Source organism: Oryx dammah, unplaced genomic scaffold, assembly GCF_014754425.2.
Source record: "Oryx dammah isolate SB20612 unplaced genomic scaffold, SCBI_Odam_1.1 HiC_scaffold_26, whole genome shotgun sequence".
Classification (NCBI taxonomy): Eukaryota; Metazoa; Chordata; class Mammalia; order Artiodactyla; family Bovidae; genus Oryx; species Oryx dammah.
The window spans coordinates 74831050-74856378 of NW_024070210.1; the positions used below are offsets into that span (position 1 = coordinate 74831050).

Below are 25329 nucleotides of genomic sequence, written 5' to 3' on the forward strand. Positions count from 1 at the left end.
TCATCAATTCTCCCTTGCCAGCTTCTTTTCCAACTGTAATTATGCTATTCTTATTTATATGTCCTGGGTATACCTGAAATTTATTAAAAGAAATCTATCACTATACTGCAAAAAATAATATGAGTTTCTAGCTTTTCCACTATTTTCAATGATAGTATGAATTATCTGGATGCTCAGGAATTTATGTTTCTTAATTTTATTCATCATTCTTAATCACTTACCATATACCACCAAATTTATTTGCAATATCATTTTGAGAGCATATACCTTTTAAATTTTCATGGAAATTGTTGATTATAGTCCATTGTAAAATAAGTATGTAATTCCACGTCTTGAAAACCATAGTGTTTTCCTTCCAGTCAACACAGAATTAATTAAGATACCATCTTCAGTATACTAAATTTGTAATGAATTAATCCTCTATAATGTTTTCACTTACTTGCTGTAAAGGCGCATTATGAGAAACAATGTGTTCAAGACATTATTTGAAATTAGAAATCTAATTTTCACTCTCTGTGATGCCCTTCATATGGTTCTGGATACTGTTTTCTGCATCTTTTATAAAGATGTGAACCAGTTTGGAGGCAGATTTTTTTGGAGCCCTGGGAATCCAAATGTCAATGGGAGTAGTTAAAACATATTGGGGCTGCTGTGATAGCATAACCAGGAGAGATGTTCACTCTTAATTTCTGGTCCTGTAATGTGCTTTGCTTTCCTTGAGCATTGGAATGATTAAAATAGTCATAAGAGTATTGGGTTTTTGTGATATAATAAGTACAGACAGCTTTGATTTAATGGACGCTTCCTTTTTCTCACATTATTCCCAAGCTACATTCTTAGCTTCCTTCTAATTCAGATAAATAATCTCTAGATTTTTCTGACCATTTTATCTTTAATAGAAAAATTGATCTATACATGTTACACACTTACTCCTAAAAGTGCATATTATCTGCACATTAATATATTTAGGAAATAGAAAATTGTTAAGATATACTAAGAATAATTCACATTAAATTACTTCAAACTTCATATTATACATTAATGTTACAACTAACTGTTTTATGGTCATTAAAACACTAATATTTTTTTAAATTTATTTACCTTGCTATGAGAGTTTCAGAGAATATTTATATGGCAAAATATGTTTTCATTGTCATTGCCCTTTTTACTATAAAATCTTACAGTAAATTATCCTTTTATAAGAGTTTGCTTTTACACAGTTTATCATATTGATCATCCTAATGTACTTTGCACAGCAGTCTTCACAGTCTGTTCCAATAACTTGCCAACAATGTCATGAGTAACTTTCAAATTGGTTGACATATCTGTATCTTATCTGCAAGTTCTTATTTAATTCCAGTCAAATTCACTATTCAGCCAAGGGCTTAATGTAGATTTTTGTCATAGACTAGCTTTTATTACGAGTCAGTATTATTAATGAGAATTTTTCTGTACAATTGTTAAAATCTTTCAACTCTTATATAAGGCAAAACTTCTCCCAAGATATAATTTATTCTATCACTTAATTTGCAGATAATTAGAAATAGTTTCTGTGTGCTTTTCAATAGCATTTGCTGATAAGGAATACATTTTATTTATTGTCATACTGCTCATCTTAGTCATTTTTATAGAATGGCAGAAAATGCAAGTAATTTCTCTGTGGAAATTGGCTTTTGTTCTTTTGGTATTAGTAAGAAACAGAAACACTTTTTACTACATTTAGTTAAAATTTAAAGCCTTCCATTGGTTATCATTGACTATTAACATTGCAAATAAAATTGTAGAGGTTTATTTTATGTTTTATATATTTAGTTTTTGGTGTTTTACTAATTTTGATGACTAGCTAATTTATCAAGGTACAATATATATTGTCACATTCATTGTTAATAAAGATGGAAGTAAATCCATGTTGTGAAATAATTTTTCTTAACCTTAAATATGTTGGCCAGTTTACTGTCAGTTCTGTATCTCATTGTTCTTTTATTAATACTTTGTGATTTAGCTAAGAAAAAGTTCATATTGTGGGTATAATTATCAATTCTGTCATTTTATAATCATTTACATGAATTTTAAAAACAAAAATGATCTTCAATCCAAGTTTTATTCACAGAAACATTTTTAAAGCCCTAATGAAGTTGTGGAGGATGAATTGAGCTAAAATAAGATAATATAATCTTTAAGTATTCCCTCTCCTTTACTTTAGCACACCTAAGCTATTATACAGAGAGATAGCTGTTTATTGAATAACAATTTGTTCAAAGCAAATGACCTTGAAGACAACTGCTTTTGATCCCCCTCTGTCTTTGGTTAGCTCACATTTTCTCCAGAAACTTTAAATACCGTATATCATGACCAGGCAACACACAGATTAATTGAGTACCTAAAATAATCTGTGTAGTAAATAATAACAAAACTTACATATCATTTAATATTAAAAGACATAAATAGCTGTTCTCATTTTTTCATACCTAATTAAATGATTACAGTTAGTTTAAAATGCATGCACCCTCCTTAAAACAATGGGTTTGAATAACTTTTTAAAATAACTACTTAATTCAGGCTTCTCTTTTGTTTCAACTATGAATTCTGACCCAATAAAATATTCCTCCAGATTCCTCATTACTTATATAATATCCTTTATTCTTGATTAAATATGTACCCTAAGTTACTGGTCAGGGTAAAATTCTGTGATTCTCAGTACATGTCTTCTCTCTTCTCAAATGTTTAATACTCTCATTCTATCTTTATTTAAACTGCCAAGGAACAACAGTTGTCTTAGCCTGAAGATTTATACAAATCAAGACATTCACCCTCTTTTCTCCAAATGGAAAGACAAAATTCTGTAGGTTACTATGTTCATCTCAGTGAGGTACTGGTATTTCCTCTAATTTAGTCATAATCCCACATGAATATCCCATATCATAGAGACAAAATTCTAAAGTTAACCTTCAACAACTCCTTGATAATGAACAACAACAAAAAATTGAAATTTGCCAACAAATACTATACATACACAATGACCATAAATATTTTAGGAAGAAAACAGTCTTAGTTTCTATAATCATCATTCTACTAATGTTAAACTATTGTAATATTTATTTACGACTATCTTCTTTTACTACCAATTGCATTCTTCTTTTGTCTTCATCCAAGATCTCCATTGATGGTGATTCTTTTCTTGGTGGAGTGAATCAAATTCTAATTTGTACTAAGTTGTGTAATTTTCATACCTTTACTACTTGATATGCATATACTGTGAGGCACCACAGAGAATCACATGGGTTTCAAACATGATTTTTCTTACCCTGCTGTGTAACAGTAGTACTGGTACACCTTGCTCAATGGGTCAACCTTCTTAGCTGTTTTAATAAACTCTTTTCATTGAATGAGAGGCATAAGGAAAAAGAAATTGTTGGTTTCTTTTTACTTTCAGATCAAAGAAAAATCATTTTAACCTTTTGTTGGGAAGATTAATTATTGGGAACTACGATATGTAAAGGAGAGGACAGGAAAACAAAATGTATGAATACTAATTAAAATTTAGATAAAATATTTTTTGTTATAAAAGCATAGATTTTGTAGTTACATGTAGGATCTGATTCTAGGTCTAGTACTTAACAATTTCTGTGACAAGTTTGTTAAATTTTATAATGTGCAGTTTTCTTGTGATAAATATAAATAATAGTCTCTATTTTCATTGTGTGAGGTTAAGAGTAAATGCATGCAAAGTGCCTTAGACATGGTTAGAACTCAACCAACAGTATTTTAAAATCTAAGAATTTATAGAAAAATTTAAAATTACAACATAAATGGATGATAATATGTTGGAATGATTTGCACTTGGATGTACAGTTCCGAATGCTTTGTTGCATATATGCTTGTGTAGGGAAAAGTAATAATTTCCCAAAATATGATTTATGTTCAGTGTAAAATCTTATACCTGTGTCTCTGGATAATGATTACAATGACAGTAACAATGATGATGCCTTTGATGACTGTAATATTTAAGTTAAAAGGCTGATCTGGAACTCACATTCTTGGTCTTTATTTTTATTATTGCTTTCTTCATGTCTTTATTCCTAAATGAGTAAATGATTGGATTTAAAAGGGGAGTAAAAATTGTATAAAACACAGAGAAGATCTTATCTATGAAAACATGGCTGAATGGCCATATATAAATAAAGAGGCAAGGTCCAAAGAATAGTACCACCACAGTGATGTGGGCTGAAAGAGTGGACATGGCCTTGGAATATCCACTGGAGGAGTGATGATGGACAGTTATCAGGATGATGCTATAGGAAATGAACAGAAATATGAAACAGAACAAAGAAAGTAGTCCACTAAATGCAATGACTAATAGGTCTAAGACATAGGTGTCAGTGCAGGCAAGTTTGATCACCTGAGGCAGGTCACAAAAGAAACTATCCACAACATTGGGGCCACAAAATGGTAAAGTCACTATAAAAACCATTTGGCTAACAGAATGCACAAATCCAGTAGTCCAGGAGAAAAGTGCAAGTCTGATGCAAATACAGTGGCTCATAATATTTTTGTAATGAAGGGGTTTGCATATGGCAATTAATCTATCAATTGCCATGGCTACAAGCAACATCATCTCACTTCCACCTAAAAGGTGAAGGAAAAAAATCTGGGCCATGCATCCTTCATGAGAAATGGCCTTATTTTCACTAATTAAGTCACCAATCATTTTAGGAGTAGCAAAGGAAGCCAGAGACATATCAATAAAGGACAGGTTGACCAGTAGGAAGTACATTGGAGACTGTAATTGAGGGTCCAATTTCACTACCAAGATAATAATGAGGTTACTTAATAAAATGGCTATGTAAATAATGGAAAAAAAGAAAAAAAAGAAAATCTGTAACTCATGAGACTCTGTGAGTCCCAGCAAAATAAATTCAGCCACTACAGAGTGATTCTGTTTTTCCATTTGTTTGGCTGTTGGCAAATGTTACCTAAAACAAAACCAAAATAGAAAGTCTGTTAGTTGACTCTGAAAGATAAGTGCATAGTCACTTAACTTTTTTTCCTAAAATTCACTGAAATGTTTAAAAAGGATAAAAAAGAATTAACACTAAATCCAGTTTTTTGAAAGAGATAGACATAATTTCTTAACAAAAATTATGAGGAATATCTGCCATAAACCAAGAAGTTTGAAGACAATTGAAACTATCAATATGTAACTCATATTTGGGCTTAACAAAAGTGGTCTCAGCTGGTGAGAGAATATGCAAGCTCTTTGACGTCTCTTTTAGAGTTTGAGAAATAGATTTATTCTTCCTCCATAGACAAAAAAATAAGGTCTACCATCTTGAACTCTAATAATAGTAAGGGTCATGTAAGTGAAAGACTTCCCTGGTGGCTCAGATGGTAAAGCGGCTGTCTACAATGCGGGAGACCCAGGTTCGATCCCTGGGTTGGGAAGATCCCCTGAAGAAGGAAATGGCAATCCACTCCAATACTATTGCCTGGAAAATCCCATGGACAGAGGAGCCTGGTAGGCTACAGTCCATGGGGTCGCAAAGAGTCGGACACGACTGAGCGACTTCACTTTCTTTCTTTTACTTTCAAGTGAAACAAAGTCCAAATGGTTTTCTAATTATAAGCAGCACTAGGAGAAATGAAACTGGGTAACTGGAATATAGAGCATTAACAATCTAGAAGTCGTTCTGTAGTTGCTGCTAAAAGTCAGATGAACAGAGAGATAAACATTATCAGTCTTTGAGACAAATGAATCTATGTTTGGCAAATTGAGATAGCTTCCCATCTTATTTTTTTCTGAGATGGAAGAAGTGTCCAAATATTTGAGTCTTCTCCCACAGGCCCTGATTTCCTTTGGGCCTATGCATTTAGTAGATTGGGAAGTACAGTGCAGAGATAGCCCAAATGGATGCTTGCTGCTGGCTTGTAGATCCCTGATAAACAAAATGAAATCTGTTTATCTGGGAACACATCCATGTTGCTTTGGATGTGTAGAGCAGACCTTTGTGGAATGACATCCATTTACACATGAATAATCCATTCTGAAGGAGATCAGCCCTGGGATTTCTTTGGAAGGAATGATGCTAAAGCTGAAACTCCAGTACTTTGGCCACCTCATGCGAAAAGTTGACTCATTGGAAAAGACTGATGCTGGGAGGGATTGGGGGCAGGAGGAGAAGGGGACGACAGAGGATGAGATGGCTGGATGGCATCAGTGACTTGATGGATGTGAGTCTGAGTGAACTCCGGGAGTTGGTTATGGACAGGGAGGCCTGGCGTGCTGTGATTCATGGGGTCGCAAAGAGTCGGACATGACTGAGCGACTGAACTGAACTGAATTGAATGCTAGCCAGAATTTTTGAAACAAAATAATAAGGAAGATATACCAGATATCTAAGAAGAGATAGTAACACAACACATTGTTTTTAAGAGATCTGAAAAAAAAAAAAAAACCAGAAGAGTTTCTAGCTGAGCAAAGAAAAACATTTCTAAATATTTTAAGAATCCAGAAAAGTAAAAAATACTATAATAAAGATCTCCACCTGTTTTCAGAATTAACAAGTATGTGCATTTTTATCATTTTGCTTCAAACTTGTTAAATAAAATAAAAAATACTGGCAGAGGTAAAGTTCACTTATCATCTTACTAGTTTGTATATGATATGAAAATGAATAAGTGATATCCTGTCATAACAACATTCTGCAAATGATTTTATTTTTACTGACAAACTGATATTCTAAAATTGTACAATATACTTGTACATATCTATCTACATGTGAAAAACTTTTTCAAGATTACATTACCAGAAGCACAATTACTAGTCATTTTCAACTAATCAAATAATGCAAAATTCTCAATAAAGATTTATATAAATACTACTTTGCACAAATATTGGTATTTTTTTAACTCTCATTCTGACCATCTGATTTTATTGTAGGAATGCAAAAATGGTTCAATACTAGAAAGTCACTTTACATAATTACCAAAATTAAAAAGTTAGGCAAGTAACATAATTTACAAGTGACAACAAAATAAGCATCTAATAAATATTAGATTCATGAATAGTAAAATATGCCAATTATCTTTAAGTTCATATATATATTCATGTACTTCCAATCTGAATTCAAGTAGGAGTTTTTCGAAAATTGACATGTTATTTCTAAAATATATATTGAATTACAAAAGATCAAGATTAGCCAAGGCTGTTTTGAAGAACAAAGCTAAAAGATTTATACTGCCAAGACCTACTTATAAAGCCATGTAAGACAGTCTGATTTCAGCTCAAGGATATAAGAGTAAACCAAAGAAACCAATGAAATATCAGAAATAACTGACAGATAACATAGTAAAGCACATTTGTGGAGAAACAAATATAACTTTACTGATGAGCCATTATGTAATAAGTAGCTGGTGCTGGTGGCTCTGTTTTGGGAAAGAGGACCTTTCTAATGTCAGAATTCCACATCATCAATAAATGTCAGTAGTTGGCTTAATCATACTCTCCTAAAATTTTGGCTTCAAAATTAATATTGCTTAACTTTAAAGATTTGATATTTTAATCTTGTCTTCCGGTTTGTTCTCAGGTTTGCCTGATTATAAAGTAGACCAGGCAGTGGGTGAGATAAGTTGCCTAGGACACATTATAAGTCTACATGCAGCAATAACCCAGCTTCCCCATGAGATGATGAGAAAAGAAGGAACTCTGCTAAACTTTTACTTATAAGTTTTTCCACTAAATCATACTTCTCACATGTGACTCTGCCATGTGACATAGTGGTGTTTGTCTTCATGCACTACTTATTCCACAAACTACAGATTTTAGAGAGTAAGGACGCAGAGCGGGAAGAATGAGACAGCAAAATGAAACAAAAGTACAGTTGACCCTTGGATAACTACAGTTGACCCTTGGATAAGGGTTAGAACTGTGCATATGCAGATTGCTTTCCAATAATAAATACTACAGTATTATATAATTGGTTAGTTCCACTGTGTTGGAGGTTTGGTGCCCCTAATCTCCCCATGTGTTCAAGTTAGTAGCTCAATCTTTTCCAACTGCTATCCCATGGACTATATATAGCTCACCAGGCTCCACTGTCCAAAAAATTCTCCAGGCAAGAGTACTGGAGTGGGTTGCCATTTCCTTCTCCAGGATGTGTTCAGACTCAATTGTATTGTCTACACCTAGGCACAAACACATAAGTAAATGAGATATACGATAGAGATAGATTTTGGGATCAGTAAGTAGTCATGTATGGATGTGAGAGTTGGACTGTGAAGAAAGCTGAGCACCAAAGAATTGATGCTTTTGAACTGTGGTGTTGGAGAAGACTCGAGAGTCCCTTGGACTGCAAGGAGATCCAACCAGTCCATCCTAAAGGAGATCGGTCCTGGGTGTTCTTTGGAAGGAATGATGCTAAAGCTGAAACTCCAACACTTTGGCCACCTCATGTGAAGAGTTGACTCATTGGAAAAGACTCTGATGCTGGGAGGGATTGGGGGCAGGAGGAGAAGGGGACGACAGAGGATGAGATGGCTGGATGGCATCACCAACTTGATAGAGGTGAGTTTGAGTGAACTCTGGGAGTTGGTGATGGACAGGGAGGCCTGGCGTGCTGCGATTCATGGGGTCGCAAAGAGTCGGACACGACTGAGCGACTGAACACTGAAGGGAAATGGTAAATGATAATGGGGCAACTTAGTAATCAGGAATGGTAAGATCAAACCTCTAATTTCACTTCTCTTTTGAAAACAAATCTCAGAAGTGTAAAAGATTTAAATTTGCAAAAATACAGCTATGAAAACAGTAAAAGCAAACATAGGTATATATTTTAACCCATTAAAATAGCTCATTAAAAATGTTTTAGATATGATGCAAAAACTAAACTCTAGGAAGATATAGACTAGTAGATCTGACTTTACTAAATGTAAAAAATAAAAAAGTGATCATAAAAAAGAGATGAGAATATACTGTCAACAAATGAAACTAAGAACTGTTTCAAACTAAGAACTTTGATTACTAAGAAAAGGTTAAAGAAACAGTGGAAAAACCATATGGATTAGCAATTCACAGAAGTAGAACTTCAAACATCTTTAAACATAAGCCCACTCAACTTTATTGATAATTAAGGAAATGCAAATTATAGCAAAATATGTAATTTTACTTATCACATTTTAAAATAAATTTAATTTTGACAGAATGTGAGATAGAATTTAATAATTCTCTTTCTGATATTGGCTCTATATATATTTTGGGAGGGGGATTTGGCACCATATCTTAGATTTAAAGGTTTTACGACAGTTTAATGGAGAACCTCCACTTAGGAGATTTGTAGGCTAAGTGTTCAAAGAAACATAATCGCATGCTCTTTGTATCATTGTCTTTAATAACCAAAAATCAAGAACCTCCTCAAAATCCCACTATTAGTGGGATTATTTTAAAATGGAAATGTATATGTGCTGCTCTGGAAAAATATATGATGTATTAAATTTGTAAATGTTATATTTTAAATCGCTGCAATAATTTAATGAAATATTTCATACAAATTTCAGAGAACTATCAATTCACTGAACTAACAAGACTGCTTACCTCTGGCATATTAACATATAAACTTTAATAAGATTCTAAATTTTATAAGTTCAAATCCTTTACAATTTAATAAAATTGAATTAGAGTCTAGTCCTGGATAAATCCTCTCAAAAATGTAGTTGGCATTTAGCTACCAAAAGCTTTGAATCAGAGTCATTTATTTTATACACAGCTATAACAGAATATTTTAAAATATCCATAAGTAACCTGAAACTTGTGATATTAACTTGCTGTGCCAGTTTATCATCTACTGCCAAAACATTTAGAGTTGCAGTGGCAACTCTAAGTTGGTAATTATGGATTTGGCAATCGATCGAACATAGCCAGAATTGGAAACATATTCCAACCTGTATATCAACTTTGACAAAGAAACTTCAAGAAAGTCAGGACTATATCTCTGTCCCCTTACCCTTCAGCCTTTCCAAATTGTCCTCCATGAATAATGAGAAAAATTCTTGAAGTGAAGGACAGTGAAATCTGATATTAAAATGTATTACACAGCAGAGTAATACAATGATATTTTAGTTTCATAGCATTAGATGGAATAATGAAGTGATTGTAAGAAACTTGAGAATTTAAAAATAGTCATAGATTAAAAATATGTTCTTAAGGATAAATTTATAGTTATTTGAGAATAAATATGGCTGATTAGCTACATATCTTAAAGAAAAATAAATTCAAATATTTTAAATATTTCAACAATACTTTCAATGATAAAATACTGACATAAATATATAAATGAATATAAATGCTCTTTTGTATTAATATTGGGTAAGATCAAGATAAACCTATAAGTAAATATATTCATTTTGTTATGTTATAGTATTGAGTTAGGATCACGTAAAAGGCAAAAATAAGGGTCATTAGATTTTATTCAGTGAGGATGAGTAAACTTTCTACTATCTCAAAAACATTAAAAAAATTTGTAAGAGGCAAGAGCTGAACTGGAGAGAAACAGTCAATATATATGCCCTTAATATCAATTTTTTACGAGTCAACAGGACAATATCAAGAGCCATGTTAAAAAAAAAAAAGACAAAGTGAAATATAAAATGTTTAAGAAAATATATGTGGTGTTTGAACCTGTGGAAAAAAGAAATTAATTTCCATAACAATATAGCTTGAGATCATATACAGCAAAGTTTTGGAGATTTAGTTGGATGATAGAATTAGATTTCTGGTTATGTTTTCCTATATATCCTGATATATCACAAATATTTTGTAATAAAGATATTTAATTTTTAAAATTAAAGATATTTGAATAAATATTTTATTTAATATATTCAAACATAAGAATATCTTAAATTTTTTTCTCCATACCTTGTACCTACTTTGAGAGTTGTGGCTGAAAATCACTGAGATTCTTCTAGAATTTTTTTTCACTTGCTCCCACTTTCTTTAATATTCTTTTTGTATGTGCAAATTCTAATAAAGGAGAATGTTACTTGAAAATGTACAAGACAACATGAAAAATGTGTCAATTAATAATCTTGGGAAAATCTGGCATCTTATAACTGAATTCCCTCAGCAATTAAAAGGACATGTATTTGGCAAGCTAGAGTATTCAAATTCTCTCATTAGTGTGTAGTTTTTCCCAATAACAAGGGGCAAAAATAAGGCTTTACCAACTAAACAATACATCCACATTTCAAAAAGCAGACACAGATATAAAAACTGAGTGTCTATTTAAAATGTAGATAAAATTAAATTTTCAAAAATACAAAGTAAGAAGGATTTATAAATATGAGACAAGATTAATTATAATCATTTTATTATAGAAAATTTCTTTAAAAAAAAAACGTTCCTAGTCATAAACATCTTTCTTTAATCCTATTATCTGAATAAAAGTCAAGAGAACAAATTTAATTGGAAATATTGGAAATAGCTTATTCCTAAGAGTCACATTCCTCTGATACCTTTCTATTTTCTTCTGTAATTAGATCCTTTTTGATTTGCATGCTCCCCCTAACTGCATTGTTCCAGAAGAGTTCAAACTGGTTAAAATTTGTTTAAAATTAGAGAGATTTACTATTTTTCGATTTCTTCCATGTCAAACAGCAGCTAATTTATTTCTCACATTTGACTGCTGATGTTTATTATGTCAACAAATGGCCTGTGCAACCAATTATTTTGTTGAATTACATTGGGATTTCAGTGAAAAGCCTGGTCAATAGTATCCAAAAGCACTTTTTTTTCTGCCTCTATATTGACAGCTTCACATATTGGTTACTTAGATACTCTTAAGAAAATAACATATCTGTTAAAGGGTTAATGTTTTATTCTCAAACCTGCTATAAGCATTCTTGTACATTTCTTTGGGACATGATCATTTCTTTTTCTTTATGTATATACCTTGCAGTGAAATTACTGGCTCTTGGGTAGGCGTGTCTTTTAGAAACTGCCAGTTTCCAATGTTGTTTCACCAATTTTTCCTCCTACCAGCAGTGTACAAGAATGCTAGATGTTCCATGTCCTTCACAGACTTTGATTATTCTCAACCTTTTTTAAATTAAAGCTATGTTCTTATGTACATAGCAATACTAATTGTGGTTATATGTACATTTCCCTGATTACTAGTAATAAGGAATACCTTTTCATATGATTATTATCCATTTGAATATTCCCTTTTGTGAAGTACCTATATAACTCTTTTTGCCCAAATCTTGTGAATGGACAACTTAAGTGAAACAAGAAAATCTTGAAACCACAATTATACTACTGACAAGAGAAGAAAGAAAATGTACATGTTGTGTATCAAAGAGATTAAAACCATAATTTAAAATATTCCCTTTAACAAGAAACACAAGCCACATTTGCTTCAAAATGAAAAATTTCCAAATGTTTTACGTGAAATAATATTGAGAGAATAGACAGAGATGATGGTGGAATAGAAGGATGCTAATCGCACCTCCCCCCAGAAACACGTCAAAAACATATCTACACGTGGAGCAATTCTCACTGAAAACGACTTTGAGACTGGCAGAAAGACTTGTACAACCAAGGTTGTAAGAAATAACACACAGAATCGGGTAGGAAGGGAAGAGAAGAGATCAGTTCAGGACTCACAACCCATCACAGGGGAAACAGAAGAATCGGGGTTTGGAGATCCTCCCTAGGGAGTGAGCAGTAAAAATCGCATATTTGACAACCCAGCCCTGGAGTCTGACACTGGGAAGATGAGTCCTATTCACTCAGTTAGTACAGTCACTTAGTTGTGTCCAACTCTTTGCGACTCCATGAATCGCAGCACACCAGGCCTCTCTGTCCATCACCAACTCCCGGAGTTCACTCAAACTCATGTCCATTGAGTCCGTGATGCCATCCAACCATCTCATCCTCTGTCGTCCCCTTCTCCTCCTGCGCCCAAACCCTCCCAGCATCAGAGCCTTTTCCAATGAGTCAACTCTTCGCATGAGATGGCCAAAGTACTGGAGTTTCAGCTTCAGCATCAGTCCTTCCAAAGAACACCCAGGACTGATCTCCTTTAGGATGAACTGGTTGGATCTCCTTGCAGTCCAAGGGACTCTCAAAAGTCTTCTCCAAACCACAGTTCAAAATCATCAATTCTTCAGTGCTCAGCTTTCTTTATACTCCAACTCTCACATCCATACATGACCACTGGAAAAACCATGGCCTTGACTAGACGGACCTTTGTTGGCAGAGTAATGTCTTTGCTTTTTAATATGCTATCTAGGTTGGTCATAAATTTCCTTCCAAGGAGTAAACCTCTTTTAATTTCATGGATGCAATCACCATCTGCAGTGATTTTGGAGCCCTGAAAAATAAAGTCTGACACTGTTTCCCCATCTATTTCCCATGAAGTGATGGGACCAAATGCCATGATCTTCGTTTTCTGAATGTTGAGCTTTAAGCCAACTTTTTCACTCTCCTTTTTCACTTTCATCGAGAGGCTCTTTCATTCTTCACTTTCTGCCATAAGAGTGGTGTCATCTGCATATCTGAGGTTATTGATATTTCTCCCGTCAATCTTGATTCCAGCTTGTGCTTCTTCCAGCCCAACGTTTCTCATGATGTACTCTGCATAGAAGTTAAATAAGCAGGGTGACAATATACAGCCTTGATGTGCTCATTTTCCTATTTGGAACCAGTCTGTTCTTCCACGTCCAGTTCTAACTATTGCTTCCTGACCTGCATACAGGTTTTTCTTAGTCAGGTGGTCTGTTATTCCCATCTCTTTCAGAATTTTCAACAGTTTATTGTGATCCACACTGTCAAAGGCTTTGGCATAGTCAATAAAGTAGAAATAGATGTTTTTCTGGAATTTTCTTCCTTTTTCCATGATCCAGCAGATGTTGGCAATTGTTCTCTGGTTCCTCTGCGTTTTCTAAAACCAGCTTGAACATCTGAAGTTCACAGTTCACATATTGTTGAAGCCTGGCTTGGAGAATTTTGAGCATTACTTTACTAACGTGTGAGATGAGTGCAATTGTGTGGCAGTTTGAGCATTCTTTGGCATTGCCTTTCTTTGGGATTAGAATGAAAACTGACCTGTTCCAGTCCTGTGGCCACTGCTGAGTTTTCCAAATTTGCTGGCATATTGAGTGCAGTACTTTCACAGCCTCATCTTTCAGGAGTTGAAATAGCTGCACTGGAATTCCATCACCTCCACTGACTTTGTTCGTAGTGATGCTTCCTAAGGCCCACTTGACTTTACATTCCAGGATGTCTGGCTCTAGGTGAGTGATCACACCGTCATTATTATTATCTGGGTCGTGAAGATCTTTTTGTACAGTTCTTCTGTGTATTCTTGCCACCTCTTCTTGATATCTTCTGCTTCTGTTAGGTCCATACCATTTTTGTCCTTTATCGAGCCCTTCTTTGCATGAAATGTTCCCTTGTTATCTCTAATTTTCTTGAAGAGATCTCTAGTCTTTCCCATTCTGTTGTTTTCCTCTATTTCTTTGCATTGATCGCTGAAGAAGGCTTTCTTATCTCTTCTTGCTATTCTTTGGAACTCTGCATTCAGATGCTTATATCTTTCCTTTTCTCCTTTGCTTTTCACTTCTCTTCTTTTCACAGCTATTTGTAAGGCCTCCCCAGACAGCCATTTTTGCTTTTTTGTATTTCTTTGCCATGGGCATGGTCTTGATCCCTGTCTCCTGTACAATGTCATTCCACAGTTCATCAGGCACTCTATCTATCAGATCTAGTCCCTTAAATCTATGTCTCACTTCCACTGTATAATCATAAGGGATTTGATTTAGGTCATACCTGAATGGTCGAGTGGTTTGTCTTACTTTCTTCAGTTTAAGTCTGAATTTGGCAATAAGGAGTTCATGATCTGAGCCATAGTCAGCTCCTGGTCTTGTTTTTGCTGACTGTATAGAGCTTCCCCATCTTTGCTTGCAAAGAATATAATCAATCTGATTTCAGTGTTGACCATCTGGTGATGTCCATGTGCAGAGTCTTCTCTTGTGTTGTTTGAAGAGGGTGTTTGCTATACCCAGTGCGTTCTTTTGCAAAGCTCTATTAGCCTTTGCCTTGCTTCATTCCATATCCCAAGGCCAAATTTGCCTGTTATCCCAGGTGTTTTGGGGAATGACAAATCACTTCAGCATTCCTGCCTTGAGAACCCCATGAACAGTATGAGTCCCATTAGCTTATTTGAAAACCAGTTGAACTTACAGAGGGCTGTGAGAAACCCAGACCCACTGGTGAAGTGCATGTACATCTTCTTCACTCCCAGGAACAAGGGTGAGGAAGCAGATTGAAACCGCCTCAGGCTCTGGCTGGTTTCCAGAAAACACCCCAATATGTACCCTTGCCCATGTCAGTCACCCACTCTGGCCCCTCTACCTCCAGCACACTCCCTACTAGAGTGAACACTGCCTTTCTTAAGGAGAGTGTTCAATGTTGATGAATTTATGCCTAAAAAATTTCTGAGACCAAAAAAGGAGACAAATATTTAGGTATAAGACAAATATTCAGATATTCATCATAGAGGACCCTAATCAAGATGAACCCCCAAAACTCACACCAAGTCATATCATAACTAAAATGACAAAAATTAAAGATAGATAATTCTAAAGGCAGCAAGAGAAAAACCAAAGAGTCATATACAAAAGAACCCCTATCAGACTGTCAGCTGAATTTCTGCAGAAACTTTGCATGCTGGAAGGGAATGATATGATATAAATTACCAAAAGAGAAAAGAATAAACCTAGAATATTCTACCAAGCAAGATTATCATCAAGAATTGAAGGAGAGACAGACAAAAGCTAAGAGCTCATCAGCCTCATTTTGTTCTTTGATCTGTGGGTTCATTGCTGTTGTTGTCATCAAGTCATGTCTGATTCTTCACAACCCCATGGACTGCAGCACACCAGGCTTCCCTTCCCTCACCATGTCCACTGAATCAGTGATGCCATCCAACCATCTCATCCTCTGTCACCCTATTCTCCTTCTGCCTTCAATCTTTCCCAGCATAAGGGTCTTTTCCAATGAGTCAACTGTTAGCATCAGGTGGCCAAAGTTTCTTCTTCTCCAGCATCAAACCTTCCTAAGAGTCTTTATTTCCTTAAAGATCAACTGGTTTGATCTCCTTGCTTTCCAAGGGACTCTAAAGAGTCTTCTCCAGCACCAGTTTGAAAGCATCAGTTCTTTGGCACTCTGCCTTCTTTATTGTCCAACTCTCACATCTGGACATGACTACTGGAAAGTCCATAGGCTTAACTATAGAGACCTTTGTCAGCAAAGTGATGTCTTTGCTTTGTAACACACTGTCTAGGTTTGTCATAGCTTTCGTGCCAAGAAGTAATCGTCTTCTAATTTCATGGCTGCGGTCACCAACCACAGTGATCTCCGAGCCCAAAAAGAGGAAATCTGTCACTGCTTCCACTTTTCCCCCTTCTATTTGCCATGAAGTGATGAGACTGGATGCCATGATCTTAGATTTTTAATACTGAGTTTTTAAGCTGGATTTTTCACACTCCTGCTTCACCCTCATCAAGAATCTCTTTAGTTCCTCTTCACTTTCTGCCATTAGAGTGGTATCATCCACATATCTGATGCTGTTGATATTTCTCCTGGCAATCTTGTTTCCATCTTGTAACATATCCAGCCCAGCATACTTTTCATTAAATTTAGAATTTTTTAAACATTATTTCTTTAGATATTTCTTTTCTGTCATCCCTGACTCCAGTACCACATGTGGTATATCATGTCATATTTTTCATAGGTTATAGCTCTTTTAAGTTTTTCTCCAATTTTCTTCTGTTTCTGGTTTAGCTTAGATGATTTCTATTTTCTATCCAGGTGTTTTATTTTTCCTGTTTCCAAAATGGAATTTTTCAGTTTCTGTGTTATATTTTACCACCCCCAATTCCATTTGGTGATTTATTTCATATCTTCATTTTTTCTCTCATTTTCATATTTTCCTTTAAATTCTTGATTTATTTATATAATGTCTATTTCAAATTTTTTAATTTTAAAAGCTTATTCATCTAAAACATTTCTGAATATGTATCTCTTGATTATATAGATCATATCTTACTTCTTTGAATTTTTATTAGCTAATGATTGAATCTCATATATCAGTGGGATTCTCCATGAAGGACATTTGGCATTATCTGGGGACCTGGTTGGATGTCATATGTAGGGGCTACTACTGGAATTTAATGGATAGAGGAAGGAATGCTGCTAAACATCTTACAATGATCAAGAAGACCTTTCAACCTACAATAAAACTACCTTTAAAACTTAAAGTTGAAATCAAGACATTTTAAAGCATACAAAAAAAATTAAAGAATTTTTAGCAACCTGATGTTTATATAAATATGTTAAATGAAGTTGTAAGGAAATTTTTTATGTTTATTTATGTACAAATAAAATTTGAATATGACAACAGTCCATAGAAGAGAAGGTGCATAAAGAAGTTTCTTACATATTTTTTATGAAATGGTATAATTATTTGGAGGTATGAGAAATAGAATGTTTCCTGCCATATCAGTAAATGAAGATGTTATAGTCATTAGCAATTGCAGCCACCACCATGGTGAGCTGGTAACTCTGAGGGAACTTGGAAGGAGAAGAATACCTGCCATGTTGCAGCCATCAGATTATAGCCACTCCCTACAGTGAGCCACAAGGAAACTCAGGCTGTGAACAATATGGGATACTGGTCTTACATAGCTCAGGTGCAAATAAATGGGATGATTTCAGTGAGCCCAAACTCTTGCATCTTCCCATACATGGAAAAGAACAAAATTCCTTAACTTGAGTTATCCGGTTTTCTTTAAGTAACAACAATATTTTGTTGTTCAAACTATCTGCCTTTTGTTGCAAAACTTCTATATAACCTGGTTCTTCCCTTCACCTCCTTGGAACAGTTCTCTCAGGGTCACTTGAGATGCTGTCTTCTAGGTTTGAGGTTCTAAAAATTCCCACTGGGGAAAAAAAAATAGCTCTCAACTTTTAGGTTGTGAGTATTTAAGTTGACAGGAACCAGAAAGTGACAATTTAAAGTTCAGTTCAGTTCAGTCACTCAGTCATGTCTAACTCTTTACAACCCCACGGACTGAAGCACACCAGGCTTCCCTGTTCATCACCAACTCCCAGAGCTTGCTCAAACTCTGTCCATTGAGTTGGTGATAACATCCAACCATCTCATCCTCTGTCATCCTCTCATCCTCTGTAGTCCCCTTCTCCTCCTGCCTTCAGTCTTTCCCAGCAGGGTCTTTCCAACAAGTCCGTTCTTCACATCCGGTGGCCAAAGTATTGGAGTTTTAGCTTCAGCATCAGTCCTTCCAATGAATATTCAGGATTGACTTCCATTAGGATTCACTGGCTTGATCTCCTGGCAGTGCAAGGGACTCTCAAGAGTCTTCTCCAACACCACAATTCAAAAGCATCCCACTTTCAGCACTCAGCCTTCTTTATGGTCAGCTGTCACATCCGTACATGACTGCTGGAAAAACCACAGCTTTGACTAGACAGACTTTGGTCACCCAAGTAATGTCTCTGCTTTTTAATATGTGGCCTAGGTAGGTTATAACGTTTCTTCCAAGGAGCAAGCGTCTTAATTTCATGGCTGCAGTCACCATGTGATTTTGGAGCCCAAGAAATTAAGTCTCTCACTGTTTCCATTGATTCCCTATCCATTGCCATGAAATGATGGGGCCAGATGCCATGATCTTAGTTTTTCGAATGTTGAGTTTTAAGCCAGCTTTTTCACTCTCCTCTTTCACCCTCATAAAGAGGCTCTTTAGTTCATTTTTGCTTTCTGCCATAAGGGTGGTGTCATCTGTGTATCAGTGGTTAGTGTTATTTCTCCTGGCAATCTTGATTCCAGCTTGTGCTTCATCCACACTGGCATTTCACATGATGTACTCAGCATATAAGTTAAATATACAGCTTTGACATACTCCTTTCCAAATTTGGAGAGCTTCCTTGGTGGCTCAGACATTAAAGACTGCCTGCAATATAGGAGACCCAGATTCGTTTCCTGGGTTGGGAAGATACCCTAGGAAAGGAAATGGCAACCCACTCCAATATTCTTGCCTCCAATATTCTTGGCAAACTCCATGGACAGAGGGGTCTGGCAGGCTACAGTCCAAGGGATCACAAAGAGTCGGACACAGCTGAAAGACTAAGGCTTTTTTCAATTTGGAACCAGTCTGTTCCATGTCTGGTTCTAACTGTTGCTTCTTGACTGGCATACTGATTTCTCAGGAGGCAGGTGAGTTGGTCTAGTATTTCCATCTCTTGAAGAATTTTCCACAGTTTCTTGTGATCCAAGCAGTTCAATAAAGCAGAAATAAATGTTTTTCTGGAACTCTTGTGCTTTTTCTATGATCCAACAGATGTTGGCAATTTGATCTCTGGTTCCTCTGCCTTTTCTAAATCCAACTTGAATGTCTGGAAGTTCTTGGTTCATGTACTGTTGAATCCTGGCTTGGAGAATTTTGAGCATTACTTTGCTAGTGTGTGAGATGAGTGCAACTGTGTGGTAGTTTGAACATTCTTTGGCATTGCCTTTCTTTGGGGTTGGAATGAAAACTGACCTTTTCCAGTCTTAGCCAGGACTGGAAAACTTATATTATGTAATTTAAAGTTACATATGACATACTCTAAAGAAACCACAAAAATTAAATAGAGAAAGAGAAAATGACAGAAGGAAGAAGGAAAGAAAGAAGGAAGAAGGAAAGAAAGAAGGAAGAAAGGAAAAAAGAAGAAAAGAAAGAAAAATGAAACAGAGGTTATCTAAAATAATCATGTTTGTCTAGTAGTTACTAACTTGGACAGTCCAGTCTAAGCCATTTGATTCTTTCCTGGTCAAACCAAATAAGCTTTTTGTATTAGTGATGGGCTTTCCAGAATGAAGGCCATGTTGCTCTTTGCATTATTAATCAGCCACAATCAGTCCCAATAAGCAATAAAAATGTTGCAAAAGGTAAAAGGGAAATCTGCATGACAAATGTGCCAAGTATCCCATGTTAATATTGCAATAGGAATTCTGCTCATAGTCACAATGATATCTTCAGACATTGATAGTCTCTTAAACCAGTGTCTTTCCTATGTGGTCAAATAGATAATTTGCTCTAAATAATTGGAGAATAAAACCACTCAGATAATTGGAGAATAAAACCACTCTTATCTTGAGAACTTGGTCATGGGAACACTGAGGAAAATTTAAAAGTTCATGTAGAAACCTATTTTAAAAAAAACAACCTGGAGCCAAGAAACTGGAATGCATCTGCAAGTCCTTTCAGGTGACTTAGAATTCTTAGAAGCAGCTACTTGGGGTCATGAAATAAATTGACATGGGAACATCAAACAAAAAATAGATGTCCGTGTATCTCTCATACACAGCTGCTGAAGCCACTTCTCTGAACTGAACTCGATGCCCATGGGGAAAAATAATCTAAAGATGAGGTTAGGCAAATTTCTCTGATGGCAAACCTGCACAAAATCAGAAAATGGATTGTATTGGATTCATTCTTGAAACTCCAGTGGTATAAAAACAGATATTCAGTAGAACTGACACCTATTCAGCTCTTAAATCTGTTTAGCCTCTTATAGAAGCAACCACCATGAATACAAGTAAAGATTTATAACATTGCAGAGTCTATCAGTGTACTTCATATGAATGTAATTCCTCTGGTCAAGAAAGGCATTTTTTGTTATTAATATACAAAAATTATCCAAGAAACATTTAATTATGTGATATTCACATTTCTCATCATTCTTAGAGCATTGGTCTTACTGAAAACTGAAACAGGCAATTCAAAGCATATGTTACTTTGAATAGGAGTGGATACAGGCATGAAAGTCTGCTAATATTAATGGGAAAATGTACTTTTCAATTGAATATAAGAGTAAAAGGAAATATTCCACAGGGAAATTTTCTTAAAACTGGAGGTGGAAATGAGGAAATAGAGGGAAATATAATTACCTAACATTATCTTTTCAAGTTTGTATTTTAATAGGCCTAGTTGTACTTAAAATACATTAAATACATTAAAAAAACAAAAGTTAGTTTACAGTAAAAGTTGAATATATTTTGTATTTGATGCTTTTTAATACTCTTCAAGTAAATTTTCATAATTTGAATATACCAGACCTGAGAGTGGTTTTATATTGCCATCTTATCTGTTGTCCATAAGTAAAGCATATCAATTTCTATAATTATGTGATACTAGAAAAGAATGTTTAATTCTATTGTAATTAAGGGAAAACAATGCAGCATCTTTAATAATTCCCATTGGTATTTGATCATCTGTTGGGTATTGTTAGGTCTCAAAATATATCCTTTTTTATTACCACCGTCTCAATATTTATGATCCCTTTTTCCCTAGGAAAATGAATATTCATATGTGTCAGTGTTTTAGGGATAATACAATTATTTTGGAGTGAGACACTCTCCAGGTTTCAGTGTGCCCCGAGTCAAGTGATGTTCTGAAACACTCTGTAGAGTTGGTAAGTCATGGAGTCAGTTTTAATGTAGATTAAAACAATACAGAAACATTCTTGGATACTGGCTTATAATCACAGTGTCCATAGGTAGAATCAGATGTGAAAAGTCATTTAGAAGCTGAACAATGCGATAAAATTATAAAATTCTAGAAGGCATTATTATTCTAGTTGCCATACAAATATAGCATATGCGTGTGACAACATGAAGAAAATTATATGATTGAGTACACTTTGATACAACTCAAGTGATTTTATTTTCAATCTGCTAAACAGTGTCCATGTCAAACTTTATCATGTCAATGTTATTGCCAACAAAAATTTTATGGCGAACTATGCCAGTGTTTATTTAAAATAGTAACTGGGTGAATGGAAACTTCCCTCTTGTTTTCCAAGAAATGTGTTATTCTCTTCTGCTTATAAACCTACCACATCTAACACATCAATTTATTCTATTCTATTTTTAAAGAAAAAAAAAGTCAGCTAAATTGACTAGTATCATATGGATAAGGATATGACTTTTGGCAAATCTAACCTAAGAATATTCACTTTGACTTAACGTTTTTATGTATTAAGATTACAAATATTAAAATATAAACTTTCAGTTCAGTTCAGTTCATTTCAGTTGCTCAGTCGTGTCCGACTCTTTGCGACCCCATGAATCGCAGCACACCAGGCCTCCCTGTCCATCACCAACTCCCAGAGTTCACTCAGACTCACGTCCATCAAGTCAGTGATGCCATCCAGCCATCTCATCCTCTGTCGTCCCCTTCTCCTCCTGCCCCCAATCCCTCCCAGCATCAGAGTCTTTGCCAATGAGTCAACTCTTCACATGAGGTGGCCAAAGTACTGGAGTTTCAGCTTTAGCATCATTCCTTCCAAAGAAATCCCAGGGCTGATCTTCAGAATGGACTGGTTGGATCTCCTTGCAGTCCAAGGTACTCTCAAGAGTCTTCTCCAACACCACAGTTCAAAAGCATCAATTCTTCGGCACTCAGCCTTCCTCACAGTCCAACTCTCACATCCACACATGACTACTGGAAAAACCATAGCCTTGACTAGACGGACCTTTGTTGGCAAAGTAATGTCTCTGCTTTAAATAGAATAAATCTTTTATCTGTTCTGTAATGTTTGAACATTTTATTCTTTGTAGATAAAGCACTAGGTGCATGCTAAGTTCCTTCAGTCATGTCCAACTCTTTGTGATTCCATGGACTGTAGCCTTCCAGGTTCCTCTGTCCTTGGGAGTCTCCAGGCAAGAATACTGGAGAGAGTAGCCATTGCCGTCACTAGGGGATCTTCCTGACTCAGGGATCAAAACTGGGACCTTATCTTTTCTGCATTGGCAAGCGGATTCTTTACCACTAGCACCACCTGGGAAACCCTAAAGCACTAGGTAATCAACCACAATTTGTCCTTCTCTTATCATATTTTGATGACTATAATCTTCTATGAGTAAATTTCAAATTCTAAAACTTAGTTCAGTTATACTTCCTGCACATGAGCCTACACGCTGTACTTAGTCACTCAGTCACGTCCAATTCTCTGTGACCCCAAGAACTGTATGTAGCCTGCCAGGCGCCTCTGTCCACAGGGATTCTCCAGATAAGAACACTGGAGTGGGTTGCCATGCCCTCCTCCTGGGGATCTTCCCAACCCAGGGAATGAACCCAATTCTCTCACATTATAGGAAGATTCTTTACCATTTAAGCATTAGAATTAAAATGTTAATTTAAGGGTTTCATATATCCATCTTTATCCTCAACTGTTTTAGAATAATCTGAAAGTTTTTCGCCTAACAAAGGGAAGTGAAGGACTTTGCTTTTCCAGAAAGGAAAGATGCCAGGGAGACAATCAAAATGATCCTTTTGAAAACAAAAGATTCTTTCTCTGACTTCTGCCTTCTCCATACCCTTAGGGAGTCTGTGTGGGTGAGTGTATGAATGTGTGTGTGTATGTGTGTGTGCTTTCTCTGTATGTATATGTGTTAGGTTTTGGATTAAAAACCTATATAAAAAAATATTCTTTAAAGGAAAATCATAGATTAGTGCAACACTATAAAAACATAAAGGAATAAAAGTAGAAAAATCCACTGGAGTCTAAAAATTATTAGTTATATATTTTAGAAATATTATTCTAAAAATATTAACAAATTTTTAGAATTTTTTTTCTTTTTAAATATCTGTATGGTTTCACTCACTCAACAGCTTTATTGATGGCTTTCATAAACTGTATTAGTATTACAAGAAATAACTTGTATATTTTCAAGGACCTTAAAAATTCCTTATTTGGGAAGGAAATCACGCTAGAAATTTAAACCTAGAAGTCAGAGATACCCAGTGTTAGAATAAATGTGCCTAATTCTTATTAGAAGAATTAAAGAACTAAAGAGCCTCTTGATGAAAGTGAAAGAGGAGAGTGGAAAAAGTTGGCTTAAAGCTCAACATTCAGAAAATGAAGATCATGGCATCTGGTCCCATCACTTCATGGCAAATAGATGGGGAAACAGTGGAAACAGTGGCTGACTTTATTTTGGGGGGCTCCAAAATCACTGCAGATGGTGATTGCAGCCATGAAATTAAAAGACACTTACTCCTTGGAAGGAAAATTATGACTAACCTAGACAACATATTAAAAAGCAGAGACATTACTTTGCCAACAAAGGTCTGTCTAGTCAAGGCTGTGGTTTTTCCAGTAGTCATGTATGGATGTGAGAGTTGGAGTATAAAGAAAGCTGAGCACCGAAGAATTGATGCTTTTGAACTGTGGTGTTGGAGAAGACTCTTGAGAGTTCCTTGGACTGCAAGGAGATCCAACCAGTCCACCCTAAAGGAGGTCAGTCCTGGGTGTTCATTGGAAGGACTGATGTTGAAGTTGAAACTCCAATACTTTGGCCACCTGATGCAAAGAGCTGACTCATTGGAAAAGACCCGGATGCTGGGGAAAATTGAGGCCAGGAGGAGAAGGGGATGATAGATGATGAGATGGTTGGATGGCATCACCGACTCAATGGACATTAGTCTGGGTAAACTCTGGGAGTTGGTGGTAGACAGGGAGGCCTGGCATGCTGCAGTTCATGGGGTCGCAAAGAGACATGACTGAGCGACTGAACTGAACTAACTGCTATTGCTACTGCTAAGTCACTTCAGTCGTGTCCGACTCTGTGCGACACCATAGACGGCAGCCCACCAGGCTCCCCCGTCCCTGGGATTCTCCAGGCAAGAACACTGGAGTGGGTTGCCATTTCCCTCTCCAATGCATGAAAGTGAAAAGTGAAAGTGAAGTCACTCAGTCGTGTCCAACCCTCAGCGACCACAGCCTTCCAGGCTCCTCTGTCCATGGGATTTTCCAGGCAAGAGTACTGGAGTGGGGTGCCATTGCCTTCTCCGAACTGAACTAAACTGAATTCTTATTCTGGGCTTCCCTGGTTGCTCAGTGGTTAAGAATTTGCCTGCCAATGTGGGCAATGCAGGTTGAACCCCTGTATCTGCATGATCCCCTGGAGAAGTAAATGGCAGTCCACTGCAGTGTTCTTGCCTGGGAAATCCCACGGACAGAGGAGCCTGCTGGGCTCTAGTCCATAGGGTCACAAAAGTGTTGTACATGACTTAGCAACTTAAACAACTCTTATTCCAGTGTTCCTTCAGAAGACTGAGAATTTACATGTAATATATGTGATATATATGGGAAATAGTTATCGGATGCATGAAATGGGCAATAAATACAGTGGAAATTATCATGAGTTTCAAATCTATGGAGGGTTTTATTATGTAAAAGAGAGGACTTGATGTGCTCTGAAAGATTTGGTTATA

At 35.8% G+C, this 25329-nt stretch overlaps 1 protein-coding gene across 1 annotated transcript; it reads right to left on the bottom strand.

The window, feature by feature from the left end:
* Positions 1-4009: 4009 nt before the first annotated feature.
* LOC120853300 (olfactory receptor 4K13-like) lies at positions 4010-4959 on the bottom strand. Its single transcript, XM_040227032.1, has one exon. The coding sequence runs from the start codon at positions 4946-4948 to the stop codon at positions 4010-4012; it is 939 nt and encodes a 312-aa protein (XP_040082966.1). The 5' UTR covers positions 4949-4959.
* Between the last annotated feature and the right edge of the window lie 20370 nt (positions 4960-25329).

Bases quoted from the DNA above. Each gene is read 5' to 3' on its own strand.
- LOC120853300 (XM_040227032.1), bottom strand. From the start codon at position 4,948: ATGGAAAAACAGAATCACTCTGTAGTGGCTGAATTTATTTTGCTGGGA.